At 50.2% G+C, this 27,586-nt stretch overlaps 1 protein-coding gene across 1 annotated transcript in view; it reads left to right on the top strand.

Moving 5' to 3' along the window:
- Positions 1–27,586, top strand: part of KIF26B (kinesin family member 26B) — a 472,500-nt gene that overhangs the window by 154,158 nt on the left and 290,756 nt on the right. The window contains exon 3 of the mRNA XM_043569394.1: positions 16,651–17,187. Within this exon, the coding sequence (XP_043425329.1) occupies positions 16,651–17,187 (537 nt within the window). The remainder of the gene's footprint in view (positions 1–16,650; positions 17,188–27,586) is intronic.

The raw sequence follows: 27,586 nt of genomic DNA, 5'->3' as shown, positions 1-27,586 counted from the left end.
AAAGGCAAGGTGGAGTTAATATTGAACATACCTATATTTGAAACTTAACACAATTACGCAGTCCTTTGAGAATGAGCTTTGGCAACAAATCGGCTGGGGGTTGCACCCGAAACAACGTTTATAAAAGTGTACTTCCAAAGGCTTTGTCTCAGGTCAGTTTCTTTTTTTTTTTTTTTTTCTTCAATCATGCGATAGCCTCCCGACCATGCAGTTAAGTATTGGAAAAAAAGTGTTGGGCATAATTTTTGTATAAATAATTGCCCTTCACTCTTCCCTGAAGGGGATAATCAGATTCGGCCGGTGGCTGTGAGGGCATCTAGCTTGGCCCCGTCCGGGTCAATGGACCCACGTGAGTCCGGGGTCCAGCCTCGGCCTGTCCAGAGGTGTGCAGTTTGCCCGTGACATCCTGGGCATAGCAGAAAGCCATTTATCTGGCCAGTGGCTAGATACAGACACAGATCTCACCACGTCAGAATCCCCGTCTTTCTGAAGGAGATTCTTCGGGAGTTTTCAGCTCAGCCTCCTCTGAATAGCCAGGGCCTTACCAAGAAGCACGTCTGGTGACTGAGGATGCCCACAGGCCCACCTGATGGGGGACAGCTCTCCTCTTTGCTCCACTGCTTTGAGGTGACTGCAAGATCCCAGGGAACATGGTGTCATGGGCCCAAAGGCTCTTGGTGACTGTCCCCAGAGTTTACAGATTCCCTTTGCCTGAGCCTCTAAGTGGAAGTTCGAGGTGGTGTGAGACTGTCGGTCGGACTGTCTTTCTGGAAAATGCCACCATTGCAGTGAGGAGAGAAGGCCGGGAGAGTGGCTTCTCACAAGTGTTTCAGTGAGCGTGGGGTGGAGCACATGTGAAGTCAATCCGACTCCACGTGGGGAAGAAACAGGGCCACTTTCTCGCTTTGTCTTTTCCGACCTATCCCATGATAAGTGTAGCTGAGAGCATTTCCCTGTCTGTGTGCAAGGTCTGGACAAAGAGCTGGACACTGAGCTGGCCTTGGGACTTTGATCTTGGCCTTTCTCGGGAGCCACAGGCTTATCTGGATGGGCCCTCTTTGGTCCTGTTATTCTGTTAACCCCCGCTTGTTGATTAAGTCTTTACCTTTCAATCCCGGTGTAGTTCACATACATACCGTTTCATGTTAGTTTCAGGTGCACAATATAATGGTTCAACGATTCTCTACATTCCTCCGTGTTCATCATGATAAGTGTCCTCTTTAATCCTTGTCACCTCTTTCACCCCTCCCCCGCCCACCTCCCCTCTGGTAACCGCCACTTTGTTCTCTCCAGTTAAGAGAATGTCTCTTGTTTCTCTCTCTCTCTTTTTCCTTTGTTCATTTGTTTTGTTTCTTAAATACTACACATGAGTGAAATCACGCGGTGTTGGTCTTTCTCTGACTTCTTTCACTGAGCGTTACACTCTCTAGCTCCATCCATGTTGTAGCAGATGGCAAGATTTTATTTCTCTGTATATATGCACCAAATCTTCTTCCTCCATTGCTCTATCCATGGACACTTGGGCTGCTTCGGTTATTGTAAGTAATGCTGCAGTAAACATCGGGTGCAGGTAGCCCTTTGCATGAGCGTTTTTGTAGTTTGGGGGCCATTAGGCCTTTCGGCACTTGGGTCGTAAGCTCCCTCACTGCAGACGGGTACGTGCACTGAACAGGGTGTGGCTTATGCCCTGATTGTGCTTCAGGTCTAAATAGATGAAGGACTCGTCGCAGTCATAACAAAGTCCCTTTATGTCTGTGATTCCATTTATTCCTTCCATCAGTTCTAAAGATGAGTGTTACCCTCGCGTGGCTGACGAGAAAACTAATACTGGGAGGTTTGGCCAAGACTGTGAAACTAGTTGATGGTGGAGCTTGGGCTAACAGATAACTCACCACTCAAGTTCAGCGCTCCATTCATCCCGCTAACTGCTTCATCACCTCCCCAGACGAAGAGGAAGAAGCCCTGTGTACTTGAATCTTTGATTACAGTGTGTTTCGTAACATTCTACAAGGGTTGGGCCCAGGTTTCGTTTCCAGTACTTAGCAAAGAACCTGATGCCATGAGGTGCTTGATAAAGGTTTGATAAACGAATGAAATTAGTGAGTGAAGAGATGAGAAAAGAGTGAATATTTTGAATGAGTAGATAAGCTGGGCAAAAACCTACACGTCTGTATTTGTACCAGAAAGCACCGTGTGTTAAAGAGGTTTAATATGTGGCCGTGTATGTTGTGGAGGATATGCCTAAATCTCTCGTATCCTCCAACTCCCTATCGATATGGAAGGTCTGAATCCGGTTCGCATCATGTTTATTAAAACGTCCTCGAGTCGTGTTGGAATCTGTAACCAAAATCAAAACTGAGATCTATTTTGTGAGTGTGAGTGTGAATGTGTATGTGGTGTGGTGTATACGTATGTGTGGTAAGTGCGTATGTGTTTGGGGTGTGTGTGCGTGTGTGTGCGTGTGTGTGCGCGCGCGTGGGGGGGCGTGTGCTGTGGGGACAGCGAGAAGCATCGCCTCTCCCGCCCCTAATGCATTCAGCTCTGTGCTCTTCCCACCTCTTTATCTTGCGACCAGCGCCTCAGAGGTGCTGGGGGTAGAGTTGGTGCTGTTTTCCGTTTCTTACACGGCGTATGCAGGTGGACAACGTGCACGAATTGGCCAAGTCACATCTACCTTTTATTGGGGCTTGTTGGTCAAAAAGCCTTTAGAACTATGAAGACAGGGGCGCCTGGGGGTCTCAGTTTGTTAGGCATCCCACTTCGGGTCAGGGCACGATCTCCCTGGCTCGTGAGTTCGAGCCCCGCGTCCGGCTCTGTGCTGACCGCGCGGAGCCTGCTTGGGATTCCCTCCCTCTCTCAAACGTAAAGAACCACGAAGGGAAATGAATGAGTAACGGTGTAGCGGTAAGAGCAAGTGCGCGGTCAGGTTCGAGGCTCTGTGTCTAGAAGGGCCGGATGCCCCGAGGGTGGTCCTGGTCCGCCCCCCCCCCCCCCCCCCAGATGACCTCGTGCTTCTGGTTGAGCCAGCGAGGGAGTCATTCCGACAGACAGCTTCAGCTTTTGCTGGCCGGGGGGGGGGGGGGGGGGGGGGGGGGGGGGGAGGGGGAGGGGCCCTGAGGCCCTGGTGAAGACGGTAGCCGCGGGGGAGGGCGCCCTCTGCTGGGGTGTGGGGGTGGCACACAGGAGCGCAGACGCCAGACTGGCGCACGTGCCCACGGTCACGGCCAGAGATGTCGCCTGCCCCGCCCCCCGTGATCCCTGGTCAGGGTCACGAGGCGGGAGTGTGAGCCGACGGTGGCGGCTGACTGTCTGACGGTCACGGAGAGGAGAGGTGGGGTCCCTCCTGCGCCTCACCGCCGCCTTCCCCCCACGGTCGGGGCTGTTTCGGTGACGCTTGGCTCAGCTCAGTGGGTTTTCAGACCTTTTCAGCATCGATCCTTGTGGGAGAAGGGAGGATAGGAAGTCTTGCGTGACGATCCCGGGGCTCCTCCGTCCCACCCCAAATGCGCAAGCAGAGGTCTAACGATGGCTGCGGAAGTTCTGGGCCCGCAAGCCGATACTCCGCAACTAGACCTCGGACTCGTCGGTCTGTCCCGTGCTCTCCGCACTTCCTTTGCCCCAGGGGCGTGTCACGTCACCTCCCTGCACCATGAGTGGGCACAAGGGTGCCTCGCGGGGTCTACTCCAGCGAGGGGCACTTAGGGCCAAAGCCTCTGTGACCTCCCTCGACAAACCTCGCCAGCGCAGAGCCTGGCACGTCGTCTGCGCCACGTAAATGTGGGTTCTGCTGCAACAGGGACCTCTCTGGTCTTCTCTGTCATCGCCATCGAGTCACCTCCCGGAGGAGTAATGCTTCCTGTCACGCCGTTGGCTTTCCTTGTCCCGGCGGGAAACTGCCAAGTTACCGTGATGTGACATCCGGTCGGAGGCTCGAAGTGATTTCATAGCGACAGCAGCCTCGGCCGTGCCCTCTCCGGCCCAGGCCGGGCAGCACAGATGGAAATGACAGGCTGTGTGAGCGGTCGCTGGAGCCGCGGGCCAGCTGAACGGGGTCATGTGGACAAGATCGGGTCCCACATCAGCCCTGCCCTGCCGTGCTCGTGTAGACAGCAGGTGGCACCATCACCAGAAGTGGGGGAGGGGGGCGATAGCACGTGTGTCCAGACAGAAGGGGACGCGAGGCTGGGGACCTGTGCCCCACGGGCGCGTGTGGGGGTCTGTGCCCACCCACAGCAGCTCCCCCACACCCACGGCCCAGCACGACGGTCGGCCACAAGCCAACGGTCACAATACAAAGAGACTGTGCTGTTTGGAATCTGGTATCTCCACACTGCAGTGAGTCTGGGGGAGAGGAGCTGGATTCGCTTCTGGATTTGGAGCACTTGTCTCTGTGTCCTGCATCCGTTCTAGGACAGTGGGTGACAAGGAGTCGGGAGAGGGCTCAGGCCCTGCTTTCAACCCCAGATGACACGGGGACTGGGCCATTCTTTGGTCTGGGAGTCTTTTCCTGTGTAAGATACTTAGCAGCGTGTCTGGCCTCTACCCACTCGATGTCAGTAGCCGTCTCCCAGTTGTGACAATTGTGACTGTCTCCAGGGATTTCCGAATGTCCTCCAGGGGTCAAAATCACCAGGGGTTGAGAGCCACCAGATCAGGGAGAGGATTTAGTGAAGAGACATTCGCCTTATACCCGTAGTCTCTGGGCTGTGTCCCACGAGCCATATGTCATTGTCTTGGATGATGACAAGACAAGCAGTCCCCAGCACCGAGGTTTGCAGAGACGTCGCAGTTCGTTGGGTGGGGTGGAGAGCTCCCCTGTCGGGGCCACAGTGGGGGTAGGTGCTCGGAAGGGAGGGGAGAGGTCCCTTCCCACCTGTTCCTTCTCCCTTCTCTAGCTCAGTCTCCGTTCCCATTCCTTCTGGACAGTGTGGCACAGAATCACCCGGGATGCTTGCTGAAATGCACATTCCAGAGCCCTAATTCTGATACAGGGTACAGAGCATCTGAGAGCGGTCCCGGGGTCTGCATGGTATAGCTTCCCAGGTGATTCTGCTGCAGGGGGTGGTCTGGAGGTAACGCCTTGAGAGGCAGGGATGTCAAAGCAAACCAGCTTTGCCAGCTCCCTGAGGACACTAAAATCTAGCATAAAGAAGAAAACGACAACTTGAGTACAAAGCAGAAAGTCATAAAAGTCCATAAGAAAGATGAAGTTCTTAAATGTAGAAACGCCTTATCCTGAAGATGGATTCATTCATTCATTCATTCATTCATTCAGCAAACACTTTCTGAGTGTCTATACTATACTTCAGACATTGTCCTAGGCATCGGGGTGATGCAGTGAACAACATAGACACATGTCCCTGTGCTCACCCAGTTGATATCTCACAGGAGGAGACAAAGAAGAGGCTCCATAACAGAGTAGTATGTTAGAAGGTGGCAGTGTTGTAACGAGAGAGCAGAGAAGGGGGTTAGGGAGTGCTGGGGGTGGTTTGCAGGTGTAATCAAGTGCTCAGAGAGGACCTCCTTTGCAAGGTGACATTTGAACACCTTGAAGGTGGTGAGCGACAGTCAGGTAGATACCGATAGGAGCGATTTCTCCGTGCACAAGGGAGAGCAAGCATAGAGTCACCGAGGCAGAGTGAACATTCCTGGTGTGATCCAGGGACAGCAGGGGGGCTCCTGTGGCAGAGCAGAGTGAGTCAGGGAGCAAGTCGTAGGACTGGGGGTGGGGAGGGAGCAGGAGGCCCGGTCCTGCGGACTGTGACTTGACCCAGGTGGGCCGGGGAGGATTTTAAGTCGAGGAATGTCAGCATCAGATTGCAGACTTAGAAGGATCACCCTGGCTGCTGTCTTGAGTAGACTCTGGGGGGGTGGGGTGGGGGGGGAGCAGGGTAGAAGTTATCATTACGGTTGAAATTATGGCATGGTTTCTGCCCCCTCGGCATTTACCGTGATTGTGGAGATAGAACATGTACCACTGTAACTAACAAGGAAGTATTTGCTAAGTGATATGATTAACTCGGATCAGAGAAGTGTGCTAAAAGTCAGCGGAGGAAGACATCCCTTCTGAGAGTCAGACTTCATGCCCAAGTTGGGGCTTAAGATGGATGAACAAGGTTTTTTTTGTGGTTGTTGTTTTTGTTTTTGTTTTTTAGTTCCAGGGGTATATAATTGGCATTCGGTAATCTGTATACATCTTAAATATACAAGTTGATACCTTTGGTCACATGCATGTACCCACAAGACCACTACCACAATAGTGAACATCTCCGTCACCCCCGAAAGTTTTCTCGTGGTTTATGAGGCAGGGCGGGAATTATCATGAGGACAGAGACTTGAGCAAAGGCACAGAGGCAGGGAAATGCAGGGGCTTCCTCCAGACAGAAGAAGCCCACCCTGACTATACAGGAGAGTCATACGAGGACCCCTGAGAGAGACGTCTGACAAGACAGCTGGAACCAGATTACATGGGGTCGGAAACACTGGGTCACACGGGTTAGGTCACAGGGGGATGAGCAGAGGTATTTAAGTGTGTTTTAGGGTATAGAAGAAACAGAGTTTGTCTGCTAAAATTTCATCTTTTAAAAAAAAACAGGGGCGCCTGGGTGGCGCAGTCGGTTAAGCGTCCGACTTCAGCCAGGTCACGATCTCGCGGTCCGTGAGTTCGAGCCCCACATCAGGCTCTGGGCTGATGGCTCAGAGCCTGGAGCCTGTTTCCGATTCTGTGTCTCCCTCTCTCTCTGCCCCTCCCCCGTTCATGCTCTGTCTCTCTCTGTCCCAAAAATAAATAAACGTTGAAAAAAAAATTAAAAAAAAAAAAAACAGAGGAGCGCCTCAGTGGCTTAGTAGGTTAAGTGTCCGACTTCAGCTCAGGTCATGATTTCACAGTTTGAGGGTTCAAGCCCCGCATCAGGCTCTGTGCTGACAGCTTGGAGCCTGGAGCCTGCTTCGGATTCTGTGTCTCCGTCTCTCTCTGCCTCTCCCCTGCTCATGCTCTCTCTCTCTCTCTCAAAAATAAATAAAAACATTTAAAAAAAAAAAAACCCAAAACCCAGCAATGTCAAGCTCAGATTTTAGGTACTTTATTTTTTTGTAGTGAGTCCAAAAAAACATAGCCAAGTACATTACTGCAGTCTTTCATGCATACATAGTTCATTAAAGGAAAAAGAAGCATCAGGCAATTTCATAATTAGATAATTAACAGACTCCTTAACATCATTAAACTAATACAACTACTTAGAGATTGAAAAAAAAATCCGTTGCCACCCAATAGTACATTATAGCCCGCATATAAAAATACATGTATGGGGCGCCTGGGTGGCGCAGTCGGTTAAGCGTCCGACTTCAGCCAGGTCACGATCTTGCGGTCCGTGAGTTTGAGCCCCGCGTCAGGCTCTGGGCTGATGGCTCAGAGTCTGGAGCCTGTTTCTGATTCTGTGTCTCCCTCTCTCTCTGCCCCTCCCCCATTCATGCTCTGTCTCTCTCTGTCCCAAAAATAAATAAACGTTGAAAAAAAAATAAAAAAAAAATACATCTAATCTAGGGGCATCTGGGTGGCTCAGTCAGTTAAGCGTCTGACTCCGGCTCAGGTCATGATCTCACGGTTTGTGAGTTTGAGTCCCGCGTCGGGCTCTGTGCCGACAGCTCGGAGCTGGGAGCCTGCTTCGGATTCTGTGTCTCCCTCTCGCTCTCTGCCCCTCCCCCACCAGTGCTCTCTCTCTGTCTTTCAAAAATAAATAAATGTTAAAAAAATTGAAAAAATACGTCTAATCTAGATAGACTTTAATAATTCAAAGGTAGAACTTTAGCATGTTACTTTGAAGTTCAGGGAAACACTTAAATAGGTTTTCAGCGAGTATCTCCTGCCCTCCCCCATCCTGAGGACTTGATCTGCTTGTGAACGGGTCCTCCTCTCCAGGACCAGGGGGTGGACCGGAGGGCAGGATTTTCAGGTTTGAAGGTAGTTAAGCGGCTAAGATGAAATCATCTTCCTTTTTCCGCCTCCTGGGCAGAGAGGTTGGAAACCCCTCGGAGACACTTGCTGGTTGGCGGCTCTGGGATTCTACCTGACCATCCAGCAGGGCGCCTTTGCAGAACTCCTCACTCCTGGGGAGAAATAGAGAGACTGAGAAATGCTTCTCAGTTGAGACGCATTGTCTTCTCAGTTCCGTGAAAAGGAGCGACTCCGATTAGTGCACCTCTGAGCACAGAGAAGGCTGTGAGCCACACGGTCGCGCTCAGGAATTCTACGGATCCATTCTTACTTTGGTTTCTTTGAAGAGGACCTTGACTTACCGTAATGGGAAGGATGTTCACGGAAGACCATATGGTCTCATCTTTATCGTCTCCTCGCCTCTTAATGCCCAAAGTGTTTGCTAACTCCTCCTGGACACAAGCACGCCCTAGGATCCTTGTCACCACCGTTGCCATCATCATCGGACGGACCGAATTCATATCCACAAGGTGCGGTGTTAGATACTGAGAAGTGTGACCCTGACACTAATTGCTACCTTTACTTAGCATTTCCCAAGGACAGGGACTGTGCGACCATGTTACATCCAGTCCTCACTCGATAAAATTCCCGTTTCCTTTTTTTCTTAAATCATCAACTTTTTTTTAAACCTTTACTTGTTTATTTTGAGACAGGGTATGCATGTGTGTGCATACTGGAGCATGAGCAGGGGAGGGGCGGAGAAGGGGAGAGAGAGAATCTCAAGCAGGCTCCGCGCTGTCAGCGCAGAGCCGGAAGCGGGGCTTGAACCCACGAACCGTGAGATCGTGAGCTGAGCTGAAACCAAGAGTCAGACGCTTAACTGACTGAGCCTCCCAGACACCCCTATCAATTCCCATTTTCACATCTAGGGGGACTGAAGCTTGGCTGAGTTGCTAAAAAATGCCTCCCCATGAAATAGCTACTAAGTGGTCAAGTGGGGGTCTGAGCCTCTCCCACTTGTAACCGATCCCTTTCAAGAGAATCAACAGGGACCCTCAGTGCCATTGAGTCGGAAAAGGTCAGACACAGGGCATTAAAGAAAATGTGCGTGATTGTAGTGGAGGAACACCTCACCTATTCTCTCAAGTAATTCGTGAACTGTTCTTAATCATATTAAGTTCTAATTAAAAAGCTGCCTCTTCTTTTGAAGCAGAAAGGTCGTATCAGCCACAAGGCTTTTTCGCACGTTGCTGCGAGCAGCCGTGTGAATTGCATCCTGCCGCCGCCGGCCTCGCGTGGGGAACACGATCGTTCACGCCGGGTTTCTGCTCTCCCCGCAGAGCTGGGTAACTCAGGCTGGGCACGGTCCCTACATTACAGGTTAATTTGGCCTCTTCTGTAGAACAGCTCTGGTCTGACAGTTCACCTGCTTTCTCTGGCGGTTTTTTTTGGTCCCTTGGAGCTCATTACCTGGCATGCGTTTCCGTGCGTTCTTGCTCACACGCGGGGATCCGTGTTCTCGGGTGATCGTCGTTACGGAGCAAGGCGCGGTTGGCGCACGAGGTGGGTCAGTAATGATGACGATGATGATGGTGATGAGCCTTGGGTCCAGACGCGGCCTGATGGGCCGGAGGGAGGTTTCACGTTACCAACGCCGGCCTGTGATTTCGGAGCCAGGCTGGGTCTGCTGTGCTTCTGTGGTTTGGTTTGGGCTCTTGCAACAACTCTCCACTCGCTCTTGTCCCCCTCCCTCGTGTAACCACCAAACTTTGCAGAATGAGCCTTGTGTCCTCGTGCCAAGCAGAGGAAACCGGTCAGGGATGCTAGTGAGAACGGCAGCCCCCGTAAGGCGGTCACCCTCGACCACGAGGGGCAGTGAGACGTCATCACTCGTCACCGTCTGATGTATTCCCTGGCTTCCCTCCAGGGCGGTCCCACGCCTTGTTTGTGGGTCTGGGGACTCTGCGAACCGCAGCAGTAAAGGACACTGAGGTTTGTCCGTCAGTTGCCCCGGGCAGGTTCAACCAGACGGCTGGGCAGAGTCTCACCGGAGAAGGACAGTGGGTCGTCATGACCGACCGGAGGCATCTCTTTGATCTTTCCCGTGCCGTCAGGCACGCGTGGAAAGTGAGTGGTGCAGGTCAGGGGGCTGGTGAGCATGGGAGACCGTGCCATCCCAAGGAAGAAGTTTCGTCCGCCAGGTGGCACTTCCCGTGCATCCTTGGACTTGATCTGTTGGTGTTCTTCCTTCTGCCTACAGCTAGTTAAGGTTTGGTCAAATCATCTGGTTCTTTCTTCTGAAATTACTGAGGCAAAGATGAGATGAGATGAGATGAGATAAAGTTAAATTAAATTAAATTAAATTAAATTAAGCAAAAATAAAATACTACTTCTTGGAGAGACGTCTGGGTCCAGATATTCGAATGTGGAGCCAGGAAGAAGGAGGGAGTTCATATTCTTGGTTCAGATGCACCTGAGGTCTGCTGTCTGTTGTTTTGCAAACCTTCCGTTTTGCTGTTTCCGTTCCAAAAAGAGCAGCGTTGACATTGACACCTGCCTTTGGGGATAGAACTGCTAAGCAGAACACTGGGATTCTTGAGAAGGAAAGAACACTGCTGAGGAAGGTGTTGGGAGGTGGGGAGGAGGCGGGAAAGCAGACGTTCACTGCAAAGATTGTAAGGAGTGTGAAGGTGAATTCCATTGATCTTTTGGGAAGCTGCCTGCAGCGGGGATCAAAACACGGCATTCTCGGAGTCCTGCCCGCCATCCCGGGCCTCGTGGGATGGCGTTTCTGGAGGAAGAAAGTTTAGGAACAAAGTAGAAACGAAGTGCCTTTGAAGAACGACTTCAATCCTGACGCGCTTGTCTCCAGAGGCCTCTAGAATAATAAACCAGAAGCAAACATCAACAGGAATTTGTATGACACATGCCGGACACTGACTCCAGCTGCTGCCTCCCTCCCAGACCCAGAGGCTTTGGAGGAACACGGTCAAAGTATCCTTTTGGCTAAAATGACACGGAGAAAAACGACAACCTTGTCCTCAAAAGTGGCATTAGTGTTTATGGCTGAGCAGAGGATGAAATGGGGCGGGAAGAAGTGAGGGCCAGTGAGCAAATGGCCTGCTTGGGCAGTAGTTTGCACGTTCCCACCCTCGCTCCACGATCTATGCCCTCATTAGCAGCTGTGCCCTTGGACAGTGAGCATGTTGCTTGCTTGCTGGGGGTCCAGCCCACCTGTACCGGGGTAGGTTTCTCTTGTTGCCAGTGAGTCGGCCTGATGGTTAAACAAAAACAAAAACAAAAACAAAAACAAAAACTCCCCCAAACAAACCCCCCAACCCAAAACCTTTTGCATATAAACATGACTCTTCTGGAAAATTAGGAGAAAGAGTCATAGATCTTGTGTTGTGGAGAATATATTCGAATAGTTTAAGGACAAGCCAGGGAGAAGGACAGCATCTGGGTTATGGTTGGCACACATTAGGCTCTTCAGCCAGCTAGAACAAATACGGTTGGGGAACTCCAATAACCTTAGATTTGGAAGGGTTTGTGTCATGATAATCGCATAATAGGCAACTAGCTCACTTAGACAAAATAAATGAAACCTGGACCCAACTCAACTTTGTTACTTGACTGTTTTTGCTTTGGTTGAATTCTTTTCATTCACTTACGTATTTCACAAATACCTGTCCAGCCCTTACCGTGAAGTAAGCACTGTTTGAGCCACGGAGGGATTAAAGATGGAAAGAAAGAATATTTCCCCTCAAGGACCTGACAGTCTAGCAGAGAAGTAGTTCTCCAAATAGAAACTACAGAAGTAAGATCGCTCCTGGAATGCAGGTCTAGGATAGCAGGATAATGACACCATCGGATCTGCCTTCTAGTAAAATTGTCTTGGGGGGGAGGTGGGTTGAGGTCAAGGCTAGAATCAGGGAGACCGTGGTGGTGTGAGAAGTGTTTACAGCTTTATCACGACAGTGGACATGAACAGAGGCACCATAAAGGGCTCTCAGAAAGTACCATCTACATTTGGCGGTTGGATTGGAGGGGAAAGGGGGAGACAAGGAAGGTTCTAGATTTCTGGCCTGGGTGTCTGAATGGATAAGGATGCTATTTAAACTTTGATAGTGATTGTTGGAATAAGAGTACATTTAAGGGCCAATAAAATTAAGTTTGAATTGTCAGTTTGAAGAGTATTTATCGGGGTGATGTTTTCCGGGGGGGGTGGGGTATGGGATATAAGGGCTTTGGAGTTCAGGAGAAAGACCAGCAGAGACAAAAAGAGAGAATTCCCAGTCACCAGCATACAGATGGCTATGGAAGCCATGGGCTTGGATGCCATTGCCTGGGGAAGATTTCATCGTAATTTTTTAGATCAGTCTGCTAGAAGACAGTGGGGAGGTCAACCTAAAGAAAGTCATCAGTCTAAGACATGCTTAGGGGATGTGTTAGGACGCCCCTTTTCCCAAAACGCCCCTAGAAGAAGTAGAGCTGTAAAGGGGTTGGAGAACCATCTTCCAGAGTTTTCTGTGTTCCTTTCTGGCAGTGAGCTGTTGGGCACGTGTTTGCCCTAACCCTCCTCCTAAGGAACATTACCAGTCGCCCAAGTGTTTTCTTGAATTCCTCCCCATGGCAGATGTGCAGGAGAAATCATTTTGTTACTATTTTTGAAAGATGAGGATGTTTGGGGCACCGAACCTTCACCTTCAAAGTTGAGGATGCAAATGTCGCCCAAATACCAATAGCCTACTTTTTGTACGTGCTGAAGTGAAAATTAAGACGTTCAAGATAGAGATTCAGCTTGTGCAGGGTTCCCGCTGTTCCCAGGCGATTGTTTCCCGAGCTCACAGGGTGAACGAGGACTAGATGTAGGAATGTCTTTGAAACCCAGGGGCTAGGCAGCAAGCCAGACCGTGGGGCTTAATTCATTCCTTCCCGGGGTCCAGGTTTCTTCAGGCGCAAGCTGACCCCAAGGGCGCTGCCCTAGCCCATCTCCCGGGGCCGCTGCAAATCTTTTTGTGCTCGTGACAGAAGAGATGGGCGTGTGTGAGCCTTCCATGGCTCTGAAGCCTCCTTTTCTCTTTTCTTCCTGTTTAGGACTCCTCTCCCCCGAGCAGCATCTTTTCCCCAGCGCGTACAGAAAGCCGTGTCTGTTGACCATTCCCCTTTGAAGTTTTGAGTTGCCCTAAAATATTTATAACGTACGGACAAACCCTTGCAAAGGGTTTTAGTTTCCACAAGCTATATCTCTTGACGAATTGGGGCTTTTTTAAAAAAAATGTTTGCTTATTTATTTTGAGAGAGAGAGAGAGAGCACGGGTGGGGGGGAGGGCAGAGATAGAGAGAATTTCAAGCAGGCTCCCCGCTTGTCAGCACAGAGCTCAACGTGGGGCTCCATTTCTCAACTGTGAGATCACGACCTGAGCCAACATCAGGAGTCAGACGCTTAAGCGACTGAGCCACCCAGGCTCCCCAACTAACTGAGGCCTTTTGCTGATAAGCACCCGCATAGGGTTTCAGGTCAAGGGTGGCTTAATTTAGGGAACGCCTCTGACATCAGCCAGCAATTGTATCTCGTTGAAGAGTCGATCTCAGCTTTCCTCCGGAGGAGACAGCAGAGGCTCTCTGCTGCTTCTGGGTGTCTGTGGTCATGTGCATTGTACTGATAGAGGGCTTTGCTGCAGCACTCACGGCTGGTTTTGTTGACGCCTCTGGAACCAGGTGGGGAGCGCTGAAATTCCGTGGGTCCCATGTGTGTTGATTGGTCCTGGACTGGAGGTGGCAGCAAAGGGTCGTGGCATCCAGGAACCGGGAAGGTCCCCTGGACTGTGAACTTGTGGGAGACAGGAATTGTTTTCACGCCTCCTGAGGTCCCCAACCTAGCGCAGGGTCTGGCCAACGGACGTTCTTTGTTAAATGTTAGACGTTGAACGGCAAAACAGCAGTGAGCTGAGTGAAGAAGGTACTGCTTCAAGGGAGGGCAGCAGAAACCAAGAAGAGGGGCACCTGGGTGGCTTAGTCTGTCGAGCTCGGGTCATGATCTCGCGGTTCATGAGATCGTGCCCCGCATCGGGCTCTGTGCTGACCTCGTGGAGCCTGCTTGGGATTCTCTCTGTCCCTCCCCGCTCACGCGCACACACACACACACACACACACACACACACACACTCACTCTCTCTCTCTCTCAAGATAAATATTAAAAAACAAAACAAAACAAGAAGAAAAGGAGAAAGGAACCCCCAGAAGCAGGCTTACGCCATTTCTGGAGCATGGATGTGTCCCCCCCGCCTGAGCTGCAGATGTCAGACTCAAACCTAGATTCTATAGGGATCTAGAAGTGCGGACGGGACCGGACTTCTATCTGCCTCCTCACTGTGACGCCTCTTCCTGATGATTGGATTTACACAAACGTTCTAAATCAGCCATTCGTTTGAGGCTTCCTGAAACCAAATAGTTTGGCATCTTGAAAGCATGAGCTATATGGGTTGCGGGTCGCTTTTGAATGCCCGTCTCTGATTTCTTCCGCTGTCTCTGGTTACGTAGTAGAACGTGGGGATAAATAAATGACCTTGAAACAACGAAAGGATAAAATACGGCCTGGTCATTAAAAGATCACATTTGCAAATGACATGTACTGATAAGGGAAAAGGCTCATTTTGTAATGTTGTATGAAAAAGCAGGAACCTGTGTCTGGGCACAGATGGGGGCTCAAATAAATTTCTTTTGAATAAATGACTATTGCCTAGATGAGCGAGGTGAAAACTGTGCAAAAAACCCCATGAGTCCATCGGTGAATATGATTCTTTGGCTCTGAAAAGCACGACCTAGGGTTTGAGACGTCTGGGTGTAGTCCAAGCTACTAACCTTTTTGGAGCTCAGTTTCCTTATCTGAACACCGAAGTGACAGCCTGCTCCAGAATGGTCCCTGAGGGGTCCTTTAGCCCACCGGGGGTCCCACATGCTCGGAGTTGTGATCTGACTCTGGACAGAGCAGCTGTCACCGGGAAGGATGCCACCAGGCGGGTCTCATATGGCTCGCAGCACTTTGTCAACCGGACTCGATCAACCTTGACCTCTTATTATTTCCCATCATTTTAGGTGACTGTCTTGAGTTTCTGCCTCCTGAGCCACCCCTTCCTGCTGCCGTGTAAAGGGGCCTCTTGATTTATTAATCAGTTAATCAGCGCCTGCTGAGGAGCTATTCAGGGTAGTTAAACAGGGAAAACAAAACGCTATAGCACATAATCAAGACGGATCGTAATTAAGAACATCTCTCCCACCGCCGATCTTTCTTCCTGCCCACCCAGGCGCCCCCCCCCCCCAACTGCCTCTCTTACCCACAGCTCATCAAGCCCCATTCAATCCTGAGGGCCCCCCCCTTTCCCATGAAACCAGACAGTAAGTTTCAGAAGGGCAGACTTTCCTTCTAATGTCCTAGAGGAAAATGAGCCTCATCAATTATTTGCAGCAAATTTGGGATCTCAAAAGTTCAGGCCCCCAAAATGACATATGGCTCCGTCTGTATATACACGTACCATACTCTCTTGTCCCGATTTCTCCACGGCCAGAGTCACGGACCTGGAAGGATCTTACGGCAAGGATCGGCCATGGCCTCTGGTGACAGACGAGGGGCTCGGTGAGGCCACTTAGCTTGTCCAAAGTCACACGGCTAGTTAGTAGCAGAACTGGAATCAGAACTCAAATATTCTGGTAAACGGTTAACAGCCCTCATGTTTATTTCTCCGCGAAATCCTGTTTTCCTGTAAAAATGAACATAAAGTGAATGAAAGAAATCATCCTCATTAACTTCATTTTCTGATTTCTTTCAAACTTTTATTTGTTTTGAGAGAGAGAGAGAGAGCGTGTATGTGTGCCTGTAGGAGAGGGGCGGAGAGGGAGAGGGAGAGAGAGAGAATCCCAAGCAGGCTCCGTGCTGTCAGCACAGAGCTCAGTGTGGTGCTCGATCTCACGAACCGTGAGGTCATGACCTGAGTGGCCATCAAGAGTCAGACACTCAACCGACTGAGCCACCCGGACACCCCCTGATTTGTTTTAGGCAAGGGTTTCCGAGCTAAAGAGTTTTGAATAGTAGTTTTAGACGATGCTTGTGGGGACAGGTGTCTTGGACTGCTTGTCATGGAGGTATTTTTCTTTGAATTGGTGAGGATATCAGACACGTGTATCCAGCTTGCCACGGAGCAGATGGTCAACGGGGAATCTGCAGGGGCTGCTGGGCTTCTGGTCCAGAATCTGTTCGGTTTGGTTTCCTTCCAATGGCACTAAGCACACAGCACTAATGAGGCCAAGACTTTCTTAGAATAGACTCTCCATCAATCACCAGCGTTCCATGGCCTGCGGGGAGCCAGGGGACCACGTGCATCAGTCGGGGCTGACGGCACTCACCCCTCACTCCCTGTAATTCTTCAGTGGACACGTGGAGAAGAATCTGGAATGTTCTTTGGCCATCCTGGTGAGGAGGATGCTTAGAAATCTTTTTGTTTTTAATTATTCCTAATGTCTCCACCATAATAATCTCCTATGTATCAAAGGTGTTTGTCCACTAGAGGCTTTTCTGCCAGCCCGGCTGCTCACGTCTGTTGGAGGTCTATCAGACAGTCAGACTCTGAAGACACCTAGGGCTTAACTCCTAAGCCAGACATCTGAATTGCACATACCAGCCTTGAGTTACAGGTTCTCCTGTTTTGTTTTGTCTCCAGGACCCTGCTTTCTCGGCCGTGATTCACGACAAGCTCCAGGTCCCCAACACCATCCGGAAGGCATGGAATGACAAGGACAACCGCTGTGACATTTGTGCCACACACCTGAACCAGCTGAAGCAGGAGGCCATCCAGATGGTGGTGACCTTGGAACAGGCAGCTGGCAGTGAGCATTACGATGGCTCACCCGGCTCGCCCCCAGCCCTCTCCAACATGCCCACCCTGGTGGGGTCCCGGCATATGGGTGGGCTGCAGCAGCCCAGAGATTGGGCCTTTGTGCCTGCCTCCTACGCCTCCCCCAACTACACGGCTTTCGTCACCAACAAGCACAGCAGCAAACCCAACAGCCTCGGGGTCAGCAACGGGGCCGAGAAGAAGAGTGGGTCCCCAACCCACCAGGCCAAGGTCAGCCTGCAGATGGCCACCAGTCCCAGCAATGGGAACATCCTCAACTCAGTGGCCATTCAGGCTCACCAGTATCTGGATGGCACCTGGTCCCTGTCGAGAACCAACGGGGTCACCCTGTACCCATACCAGGTAAGTAGCCTCTGGGCAAGTTAGAATAGGGTTGGTTGGGGTCCGTGCAGAGAAGTGGGTTGCACTTCCTGTCTTTGCTCTTTTCCTTCTGGGGACTCCCCAACTCAGAGCCCAATGTTTCCATGTGGCCCCCCACTGGCCATTGCTAAATAAAGATGAAACATATGAGGGGCCAGTGATCCATGGTAGCGCTCTGCTTCCAATGTCTGACCCTCTAAAAAAGGTGTAGACTCCCTTCCTAACCCCTTCTGCCTTGTTGGACCATAACCCTTTTCTATCTGCAACTCACTTTAAATACGGTTGGGATTAGGTTACCAAGTGTCTTTCCGTTTTCTTATTTTCTCTTTTTCAGTTGTTTAAATTAGCACATACTCCCGAGTTTCCCTATAGAAATTAAGGGAGCAGGTCCTAAATCTGCCAAGGAATCTTAAAAAATTGTCTTAGCTTTTCTTGGGTGAGTTTTCTGTTGGATGAGGGTTGGGTTTGCCATATGTGTTCTCTGTGTCCCCTGCATCAGTCATGTGGCAAGCAGCAGAAAGCATTGAAGTCCCTGTGGATTGGAGGGGTGGCCATGGTCACAGAGTGTATTAGTCAGGAGATCTCACTGGTGTAACAAATGATCCCAGGTTATTTCTTACTCATGGCCCTGTTGTTATCGGGTGTTTGGTGCCTGGCCTTCTGCTCGTTTCCATGTCACCATCTTCCAGGGGCCTCAGAGTCTGACACCAGATCTTGTACAAGCAGCCAAGGAATGAGGGAAGAGAGAGATTGTGGAGAATCTCATGGGGGGCCTTGAGGGACCCAGCCTGGAAGGGACATAGGTAACTTCGTCCACATTCCAGTGGCAAGAATCCAGGCTTTTGGCCTCCCCTTCCCTCAGCGGAGGCAGGGAAAGCCAATCTGACCATGTTCCCAGGGGAAAAAAAAGAAACAAGTTGAGAGAACACAGTATGGTTTTGTTACGTGGGGCAAAGGTACGGGGGAACATAAAATGCGTTAAATGTGGCTAATCAAATTCCTGGTGACTTTTCTAGAGTGGAAGAGGGAGTATAGATGGCTTGTCTTGATATCTTGAAGGAAAGAGGGGAGCCTGGATCCTTATCTTAAGAAGTTAGCATTCTTGGATCGCCAGACTGCCATTTACTGGGTGCTTTGTAGTTTGCAAAATACGGGGCACACATCATTTTATTTAACCTCACAGTAGACCTGTGAGCGGGCAGGACGGATGTTAGATCTTCCTTTTATAGATGGGGAACACAATGCTTAGAGAAATCGAATGACCTGCAGCCACACAGTTGGGGACGGAGCCAGCACTGGCTTGCCACTTCTAACTTTCCCCCAGCTTTACCCCAGAGCAGTGTCCCGTCAGCATCTTTCCCAGATATGGCTCCTTTCCAGACCCGACATACCAAAGAAAATCACTCCTGTGTTGACCTGCAGGGACCTACCTGCCACTTTACTTTGGGGTGGAATTTTCTGGATTGTGAGTATAAAAATCTGATGCCGAGCCAGCGGCCCCCTGGATGGGGCTTTATCATCTAACGCTTGAACATAACCATGGAAGGCGGGAACAGAATAGCCTCTTTCCGCTATTGAGTAACATACCTTTTCTGTTAGAGATTTTAAATATATTATGTTGAAAACTAATAAAAAAGTATTATGTTTCCTATAAAACAACATACAAAAAATACAAACAAGTATAAATAAGACTAAAAATCAACATCACCCAGAAACGGACTATATAACTGTTGGGTATGTTTCCTCCCAGGATTTTATACAAGCCCAATTTATACAATTGTAATTATGTTTAATTCTGTGATCTGCTTTCCGCTTAATATTGCTGGGTGCATTTTCCCGTGCCATTATATATTTTTTTCTAGAATAGGATCCTTAATGGTAGCATAGTATGCCATTATATAAATATGATCCATTATCTGAGTGTGGCCTAATTTATATACCCAAGCACCAATTATTAGAGTTTCAGTTTTCGCTACTATAAATAAAATGCTCGGGTGCACATTCTTGTACTCAGGTCGTATTTTCAACACACCCTGAGTTGTGTGAGGCACATACTCATGTTACACAGACGACTCATGTTACACCTTCCTGGGCCCCAGAGCACTTGTGACATATATCAGGTGCTAGTTAGAAGATTCAGCTGCTGCACAGCACTAATGAGCAAGGATGAGGGATTGGGCCTTGGTGCTTTCCTAGAAAATAGTCAAAGTGTTAGGAAAGTTTGTATGGGGTGGGTGGGCAGGGTAAAGATGCTGCTTGCAAGCAAGATCAAGGATTTTGGATGATTTTTTTTTTTTTACTTGTGCCTGATTAGTGTTGCTCCTCCTCTTCTTCCGTGTCTGCTGAAAAAGAATGTCCTGCCCCATCACAGATGTTTATTAAGCTCTAACCAAGTGCTGGACACTGTGCTAGGTGTCGGTGGGGCTCCCGCGTTGGGCTAGAGCCCCAGGTTCTGGTCCCGTGGTCTTTACGGGGTCGGGCGGGTGAACCACCCAGTGTCAGCCGGGGAGGTGAGTGCGGGGGTGAGAGAGCGCACAGGAGGGCTCACAGTCCAGCCCGTGGGCGAGGCCGATGCAAGGATGATTCACACAAGCCACCGACTTGAGAATTTCCTGGGTAAATTCGAATGCTTCTTTCCGACTCCAGAACAGGCTAATTCGTGCATTTCGGCCTAGTCGATAACGGGATCAAAGGGAATCTGTCTGGGATAAAGAGATTTGGTGCCTGGCTGTGAATCGGTGCCCCCGTGTCATGACTGTGTCATCCTGATGCCCTGGGCTAGGCGATCGGCGTCTGGCCAGACTGAGTGTCTCCCATTACGGACATCTCCCTGCCATAAATATTCTGCAGCTCACAGGATAGCCAGCTCAGCAGACACGGCTGACTGTTCTGAAAGCTGACCTCGCTTTTCCTGCCCACCCACGCTCCTGCTTCCCTCCGCACAGAGCAGGTAGCCCTCTGGACCGGTGCCAGGGCTGTTCGCTGAGCAGAGAAGCATCTAGACTTTGTTGCTGCTGAAACCTGGAGCCTGCAGAAACGTGGGAGAAGAGGACGTTGTCCTTCTCCCATTTAAGTGCAGGGAGGATGACCAAGATGAGGACAGGCTTTCCAACACTGACAGGGTGAAACCTTCACACGGGTGATAGGAAGGTCCCTCACATTCCTCAAGCCCCCCGTTACCCACACCAAAGCGCAACAATCTCCAGTTGTCTTTCACAGAAAGGCCGTCTGCTACTGGCTTGTAGGCGATTAGCCCAATCTGTATACGTACATGGAAAGCAGAAAGTACTCTAGAACCTTCTTTGGACCACATGGGTTTTGACTTTGAAAAGACACGTCTGGGTTAGTTCCTTGTAGTCAACCACAGGTTAATTCCATCTTTTTTTTTTTTTTTCTTAGTTGAATAATCCCTTGGAGTAAATCCATTTTATTTGTTTTGTCTTCTTTTTTAACGTTTACCTTTATTTTTGAGAGAGAGAGGGCGAGTGGGGGAGGGGCAGAGAGAGAGGGAGACACAGGATCGGAAGCAGGCTCCAGGCTCCGAGCTGTCAGCACAGAGCCCGATGCGGGGCTCGAACTCTCGTTACCATGAGGTCATGACCTGAGCGGAAGTCAGACGCTCACCCGACTGAGCCACCCAGGTGCCCCTGATTCCATCTTTTTGAAAGGCAGCTGCTTTTGCATGATTTCTAGTCATTATAGTAAACACCCGCAGGGAACACTGCACACACAGCACTCAGAATCAACAGAATGTTGTGATTCCAATCCAGAATCACAGAATCCACTTCCCTAGAGTGGTTCACTGTCTTTTGCATCACGGTGGGAGAATTGGAGACCTTCCTACCTGGGTCAAGTCCATGGCGCCACCCGTTGGTGAACCTCAGTTGAGTAGCTTAACGTCTTAGTCCCTTTCCTCACCTATGGAATCCCGACCTGGTAAGGTTGTTGGACAACAGTCAAGAAAAATATGAAAACATTTTATAAGCTCTGGGGCAGGGATGCAATTATTAGGGATCTATTTGCATCCCCTCATTTGCCGGAAGAGAAGCCTGAGGCTGGGAGGTAGGAAGTTTTTTGTGTTCACTCTTTCCTAAATCTTAGTTTGATCTCTCTTGCTAGATTACAAACCCGTTGAGAACCCGATGCCTTTTATTCTTATGTCGCTCACAGCAGCTAACCCGTGCAAACGTGTCTGCTCCTTAGAGACAATGCCAATCTCAGGGAAACACTAAAGGTGTTTCTCATGTCTGGCCCTCGGTTCAGGAAAACATTCCAGGCCAAAGGACCTCTTGAGACCCCAGGAGTTTTGGTAGAAACCACCAGTTTATGGGCACCAAGCTTATGTTTAACCTGAAGTATCTTTAACCTGAAGTATCTTAACGATACTCAGTAGATCCTTGGACGCGACGCAAAGAATCCGGGTGGCATTTGATGTCACACTCAATACAGGGGCACTTGAAGGGATAGGAGAACTTTATTTCCTAGGACTTCAATAAAGTCAACATGTCAAGACAATGTAAGATGGTGTTAGATTAATGCACGAATCATAAATCCATAATGGATCATTAACGTGATAGAGTATTGAGTGTGCATTCCTTGGGTTAAAGGAAAACGTCTCTGGTGTAAAAATTATCCTGCTTTCTCAAAAAGCATCCATTGGAATCCACGTCAGAGACCGTGGTAGACGGAACTATGGCTGAAGTCGGTGTGGGATTGTCTGTTTCCAGAAGACGACTGTGCCTAGTAAGTCACAGGTGTTATTGGAGTTTACATTTTAGTTTATGGGCAAGAGGACTGTGGTAGCTCCAGCAGCCTACGAGCGAGTCAAGGCTCGCTAAGCCACGAGGCTCGTGCGGTACCTAAACTTGCTCTTGAGAGGTCAGACGAACTTGGGAGGACGTGCTGCTGGTCCTTTTTACGGAGGATTTCCAAGCGCCTCTGCAAGAGGAAGGAAGGAAGATTCTGCTCGCTAGTGCGCCCATACTCAGAGCCTTTGCTTATGACTTACGATGGCTTTGTGGACACCAGAAGCACGTGTTCTAGGGTAGCCGAGCTCGAGGGACGGGGTGTGCATGTGCTCCTTCCTGCTGAGCTACTTTCTAGGCAGGAGCGGGGACAGGTGTTTGCAGCCCCTGGGGGAGCAGAAGACTCTCATTCATGTTCTTTACTCGGACAACGTGTCCCCTAACATACGCACAGTGCCCTTCTCGGGCCAGCCCCGGTGTCAGCTTCCTGCCCGTTTGCTGCTGCTTCTGCTGAGCCGGGGCGATGGCATAATGTCACCATTTGACAAATGACAACATCAAAACCACTTATTTTTAACATGATGGGTTTTTGTTTCCCACCTATTTATAGATGATCAGAGGAGTATTATTCATCTTTATGCTTTTTGACAAACTGGGAACACAAGAAAAGGAAGTAGATTGTATATTCAGTCATGGGCAGAGCGTCTCTGGAGGATATGGTGCTCAGGGTGAAATTCCAGAAGGGTCGTCGTATCTTAGGGATGTGGGCAGGGCTGCGGTCTGAAGCAAACACCCCAACTTCAGCAGGAAATTTCAAAAATACTCTCTCCCTTGGTGTGGTAGGCTGAATAAGCCCCCTGCCCCAAAGATGTTCATATCCTAATGCCGGGAAAAGGAAGCCTGTGGATATGTTTCCTTACACAGTAAAAGGAGCTTGGCAGATATGATTAAGTTGAGGATTTGGGGGGAGATCACCCTGGATTATCTGGATGGGTCCAGCATAATCACAGAGGCCCTTAGAAGAAGGAGACAGGAAGGACCGTCAGAGCCAGAGGCGATGTAGGGACAGAAGCAGAGGTCAGAGAGGAGAGAAGGGCTTTGGAGGTAGAGGAAGGGGCCGCAGGCCACAAGCAAAGCCAGCTTCTAAAAGCTGGCAAAGGCGAGGGACCCTCTGCTAGAGCTTCCAGAAAGAGCCAGCCCTGCAGACCCATTCCAGACGTCCGACCTCCAGAACGTTAGCGAACAGAAAATGGAGCATAAATCTGTGTTACTCTAAGCTGCTCAATTTGGGGTAATTTGCTTCAGCAGCAACTGGAAACTAATGCACCCGGGAAACGTTTGGTAGCTGAAAAGTGTGGCGGGAGCAGCGAGGTGAGGTCTTTGGACGAGGAGCCGCCCGAGAACGACCAGACTTTACCCTGCGGATCAGACAGTATGTCAGCAAGTCCGCTGATTTTCTGAGGGTGCCTTCCCCAGGATGAGAGGTCACTCCTCCTGCAGGGTTGGCCTCTAGTGGTCTCGGATTTCCCCCTTGTTGTAGCTTGCTGATAACCAGCACACCACGGTGACTCTGCATTGGCCGCTGTAGTTACCACCATGGAAGTCTCGAGAGAGAATCCCAAGCAGACTCCGCGTCGTCAGCACAGGGCCGACGCGGGGCTCAAACTCGCAAACCGTGAGGTCATGCCGTGACTGAAACCGAGAGTCAGACACTCAGCCGACTGAGCCACCCAGGCGCCCTGGTATCCTCTTTACGTTTCGTGGGAAGACAACCGTTGGAGATTTTGGAACAGGGGAACGAAAGAGTTTCCTTGCTCTACGGCAGGAATTGTTTGAAAATTTTTTTAAATGTATATTATTTATTTTTGAGAGAGATGGAGCTTGTGTGAGTGGGGGAGGGTTAGAGAGAAAAGGAGACACAGAAATTCGAAGCAGGCCCCGGACTCCGAGCTGTCAGCACAGAGCCCGATGTGGGGCTCACACCCACAAACCGTGAGATCGTGACCCGAGCAAGTGCGACGCTTAACCTGCTGAGCCACCCAGGTGCCCCTCAGCAGCAGGAATTTTTAACCACCCGCTAGAATCACTTGAGAGCTTTAAGGTACTACCACTGCCTGAGCCACACCCCACACCGAGTGTATCAGAAAATCTGGGGGTGGGACCCAGGCCTGGCAGTTTGAACTGCCAGGGTCAAGAACCACAGCTTTAAAGAAGAGTTTACCTGGCAACGGTGTAAAGTCCAGGGAAGAGAACGAAGGTGACAGATGACAGACTGCAGACAGATAGTATATTTGTTTCTAAAGCCACCATAACACATTAGCACAAACTAGGCGGCTTCGATCAACAAAAACGTATTCGCTCACAGCTCGGGAGGCTAGGAGTCCCAGATCAAGGTGGGGCCGTGCTCCCTCTGAAGACTCTAGAGGGGAATCCTTCCTTGTCTCTTCCAGCGTCCTACTGGCCACAGGGCCTTGAGGCTGCTTCACAACAGTCCCAACCTCTGCCTTCCGCGGACGCCTCCTCCGGGGTCTCCCTCCGTCCTCTCCTTGTATTGTAAGGACACCAGTCACTGGATTGAGGGTCCACCCTAATCCAGGAAGACCTCATCTCCATCCTTCACCAACTACGTCTACAAAGACCCAATTCCAAATCACGTCACAGGGCCCAAGCTGCGAGTGCATTCAGGGGCGCCGCGATTCAGCCCACTACAGACAGGTGACAGGTGGAAAGGTGGGCGAAAGGTGAAGGCAGGGCTGGGGGCGTGGGGAGCCTTTCCGGTTGAGCCACTTCGGAAGCAGGAGCAGGGGCACAAGTTGACGGTGGCCAGCGGTGAAGGAGTCCCGTTCTCGTCCTTTGGAGAGAGAGAACGGGGAGGGGGAAGGGCACAAAGGGTAAAGCAGAGAGAGGCATGGAGGCATCGTACCCACAGACACCCTTACACAGACGCAGGGGGACAAAATGAAGCAGCTGCTCAGACAGACAAGGTCGAGTGACCAACTTACAGACGTGGGCTTTTTGTGGAGTAACAGCTTCTTCTTCTGAGCTTATAAAATACCTTCAGCGTCCGTTTGCGCTGCCCAGCCACAGGGGCAAATGTAAACAGCACTTTGGGGAACGTTACCCTGGGGGGGGGAGACCTCACCTGGCCGGTGCTGGGGGGGCGGGAGGTCCCTTCCTTTTCTGCTGACCAAACTGGTGGCTGGGGTTAACGTGGTGGGATGGTCCGTATATATATATATATTTTTTTTTTTCATGTTTGTGAGAGAAAAAGAGACAGAAAGAGAGCAAGTGGGGGAGGGGCAGAGAGAGAGGGAGACACAGAATCCGAAGCAGGTTCCAGGCTCCGAGCTGGCAGCCCAGAGCCTGACACGGGGCTCGAACTCAGGAACCACAGATCATGACCTGGGCCGAAGTTGGACACTTAACCAACTGAGCCACCCAGGCGCCCTGTTTTTTTCTTTTTCTTCAGCAATATTTCTAGGCCCCAGAGGGAGGTGGTGGGCACGGGGCCATTGTGTCCCAGGCTTGGGGACAGGCTTTCCTCTTCCTCCAGCTCTCAGGGCTGGGCTGGGGTGCAGGGCAGAGCTTAGGATCACCACATGAGGGAAGAAGGTGAAATCATGGTCAGCGAGAAGATTCCCTAGGTGTAGGCTCTTTTTCACAGTTATCTTTTGTTTTAAATAGCCTCCCACATCCTCCCTCATCGGAGCCATTCTACCAGCCCTGGTGTCCTGATACAAGATATTTGCTTTCTTTGTGGAGTCGAGAGAAAGAGCCAGAATACCCACCGACCACGGTGACCTGGTCCGGGGGGAACAACACACACTGATCTTTCTTTTTCTTTCTTTCTTTCTTTCTTTCTTTCTTTCTTTCTTTCTTTCTTTCTTTCTTTCTTTCTCTTTCTTTCTCTCTCTTTCTTTCTCTTTCTTTCTTTCTTTCTTTCTTTCTTTCTTTCTTTCTTTCTCTTTCTCTCTCTCTCTTTCTTTCTCTCTCTCTCTCTCTCTCTCTTTTAATGACAAAGTAAACCGATTTGGGGGGAAAGTCTGAGGCTGATACTTATCAGTGCTTTTATCCAAGTCTCGAACAATGAGGGACTCGATGCTGGGCCACGCTAGATTTGCTGCTCAGGCACCATCAATAAAAGCCCGGCGTCCTTGCTTACTGTGTGGGGTGACCTCTGGCACGGCTTCCTGGCTGTCACGTGCCTGTGTTTTCTCCTCTGCAAAGCGGAAAGTCGCAGAGCCGCTGTGGGGACCGTGTGAGACGATGTACGTTGAGTGCTTAGCACAGTGCCAGACACGTGGTGACCCCGGAGTTCAGTGACCTGAGCGTGAGCGCCATGTTCCTTCAGCAGCTTGGGTTCCCGGGACTCAAGACCGACTGGAACCAGGGCCCGCTTTTCTATAAGAAGCGGTGGTAAATGAAAACACAAGGCCCAAACCATAAAGTGAGTATCACGCACATGGAATCGGTGTGAATCGCCAGCTCGCGAAACGCCAGCCACCTCTACGCGTGACCAAGCAGCAGCTTCCCATTTGTGTACCGCAGCTGAGGTGAGATTCTAAGCAGGATGATCTCATCCCAGCATTAGGGGATAAATTGGTAAAACACCGAAAGGCCCATGGACCAATGTTCTTCGTATTTGAAGACCTTTATAAGGGAGGAAGGGAGGCGATATATAGGCTCATATCATTTAACATTTTACAGAATGATAGAGAGCTAGCGTTTAGACCAACCCCAAAGAGTAAATCCTCCTTATTTTGGAGTTAATTTGAAATATCCAGTGATCCAGGCCTCGATCGAGATTCTTACTGAACACTTTTTTTTAATGTTTATTTATTTATTTGAGAGAGAGAGAGAGAGAGAGAGAGCGATAAAGCATGAGCGGAGGAGGGGCAGAGAGAGAGGGAGACAGAATCTGAAGCAGGCTCCAGGCTCTGAGCCATCAGCACAGAGCCCGATGCGGGGCTCGAACTCACGAACCGCGAGATCATGGCTTGAGCCGAAGTCGGACACCTAACCGAATGAACCCCCCCAGGCGCCCCTGAATAAACACTTTGAAACAGAGGGCCCAGGTCTTTCATCCTTGCTATTTGTATACCCACAGTGGCATACCATTATAACACACATGCTTTCTTATTATTTACTTATCTGTTTATAAAATACAAATCTTTCTTTTACAATTACCGTAGACTCTGCAATCTTCAATAAATCGGAGTGTTGAAGGCTCCCCCTCACCCGCCCCACCCCAGGCACACACCTAATTACTTTCAAGTTGAGATTTGACTGTGCTAACTGTCTTGAGCGTGACAAATTAGCGTGCCTCTATCTTATAGAGGTATTTGTGAGGATTAGGTAATGAGTCACATATTTCATATGCCCAAGTCGTTCCCGGGGAGTAACTGAGGTGCTGCGGAAGCATACTAGCGACCAGTTTCAGGACTCTGGAGACCAGTTAGCGCCTTCCTGCTGCCCCGGTGGCCTCAAAGGGTTGGCGTGTCTTTTCAGCAGCACGTCTGAGGCCTGGGAATGACTGGGACACCAAGGAGAAAAGTGGCACCACAGGAAGAGCACACCCAACAGCAGCCACGTCTCTATTGGAGGCCGTGGCCAGGAGTTTTCTAATTACAGGCCTA

This window comes from Prionailurus bengalensis, chromosome E4 (genome assembly GCF_016509475.1).
Source record: "Prionailurus bengalensis isolate Pbe53 chromosome E4, Fcat_Pben_1.1_paternal_pri, whole genome shotgun sequence".
Taxonomy (NCBI): domain Eukaryota; kingdom Metazoa; phylum Chordata; class Mammalia; order Carnivora; family Felidae; genus Prionailurus; species Prionailurus bengalensis.
The sequence above is the reverse complement of the archived record's forward strand: the minus strand, read 5'-3'. Positions and strand labels throughout refer to the sequence as shown.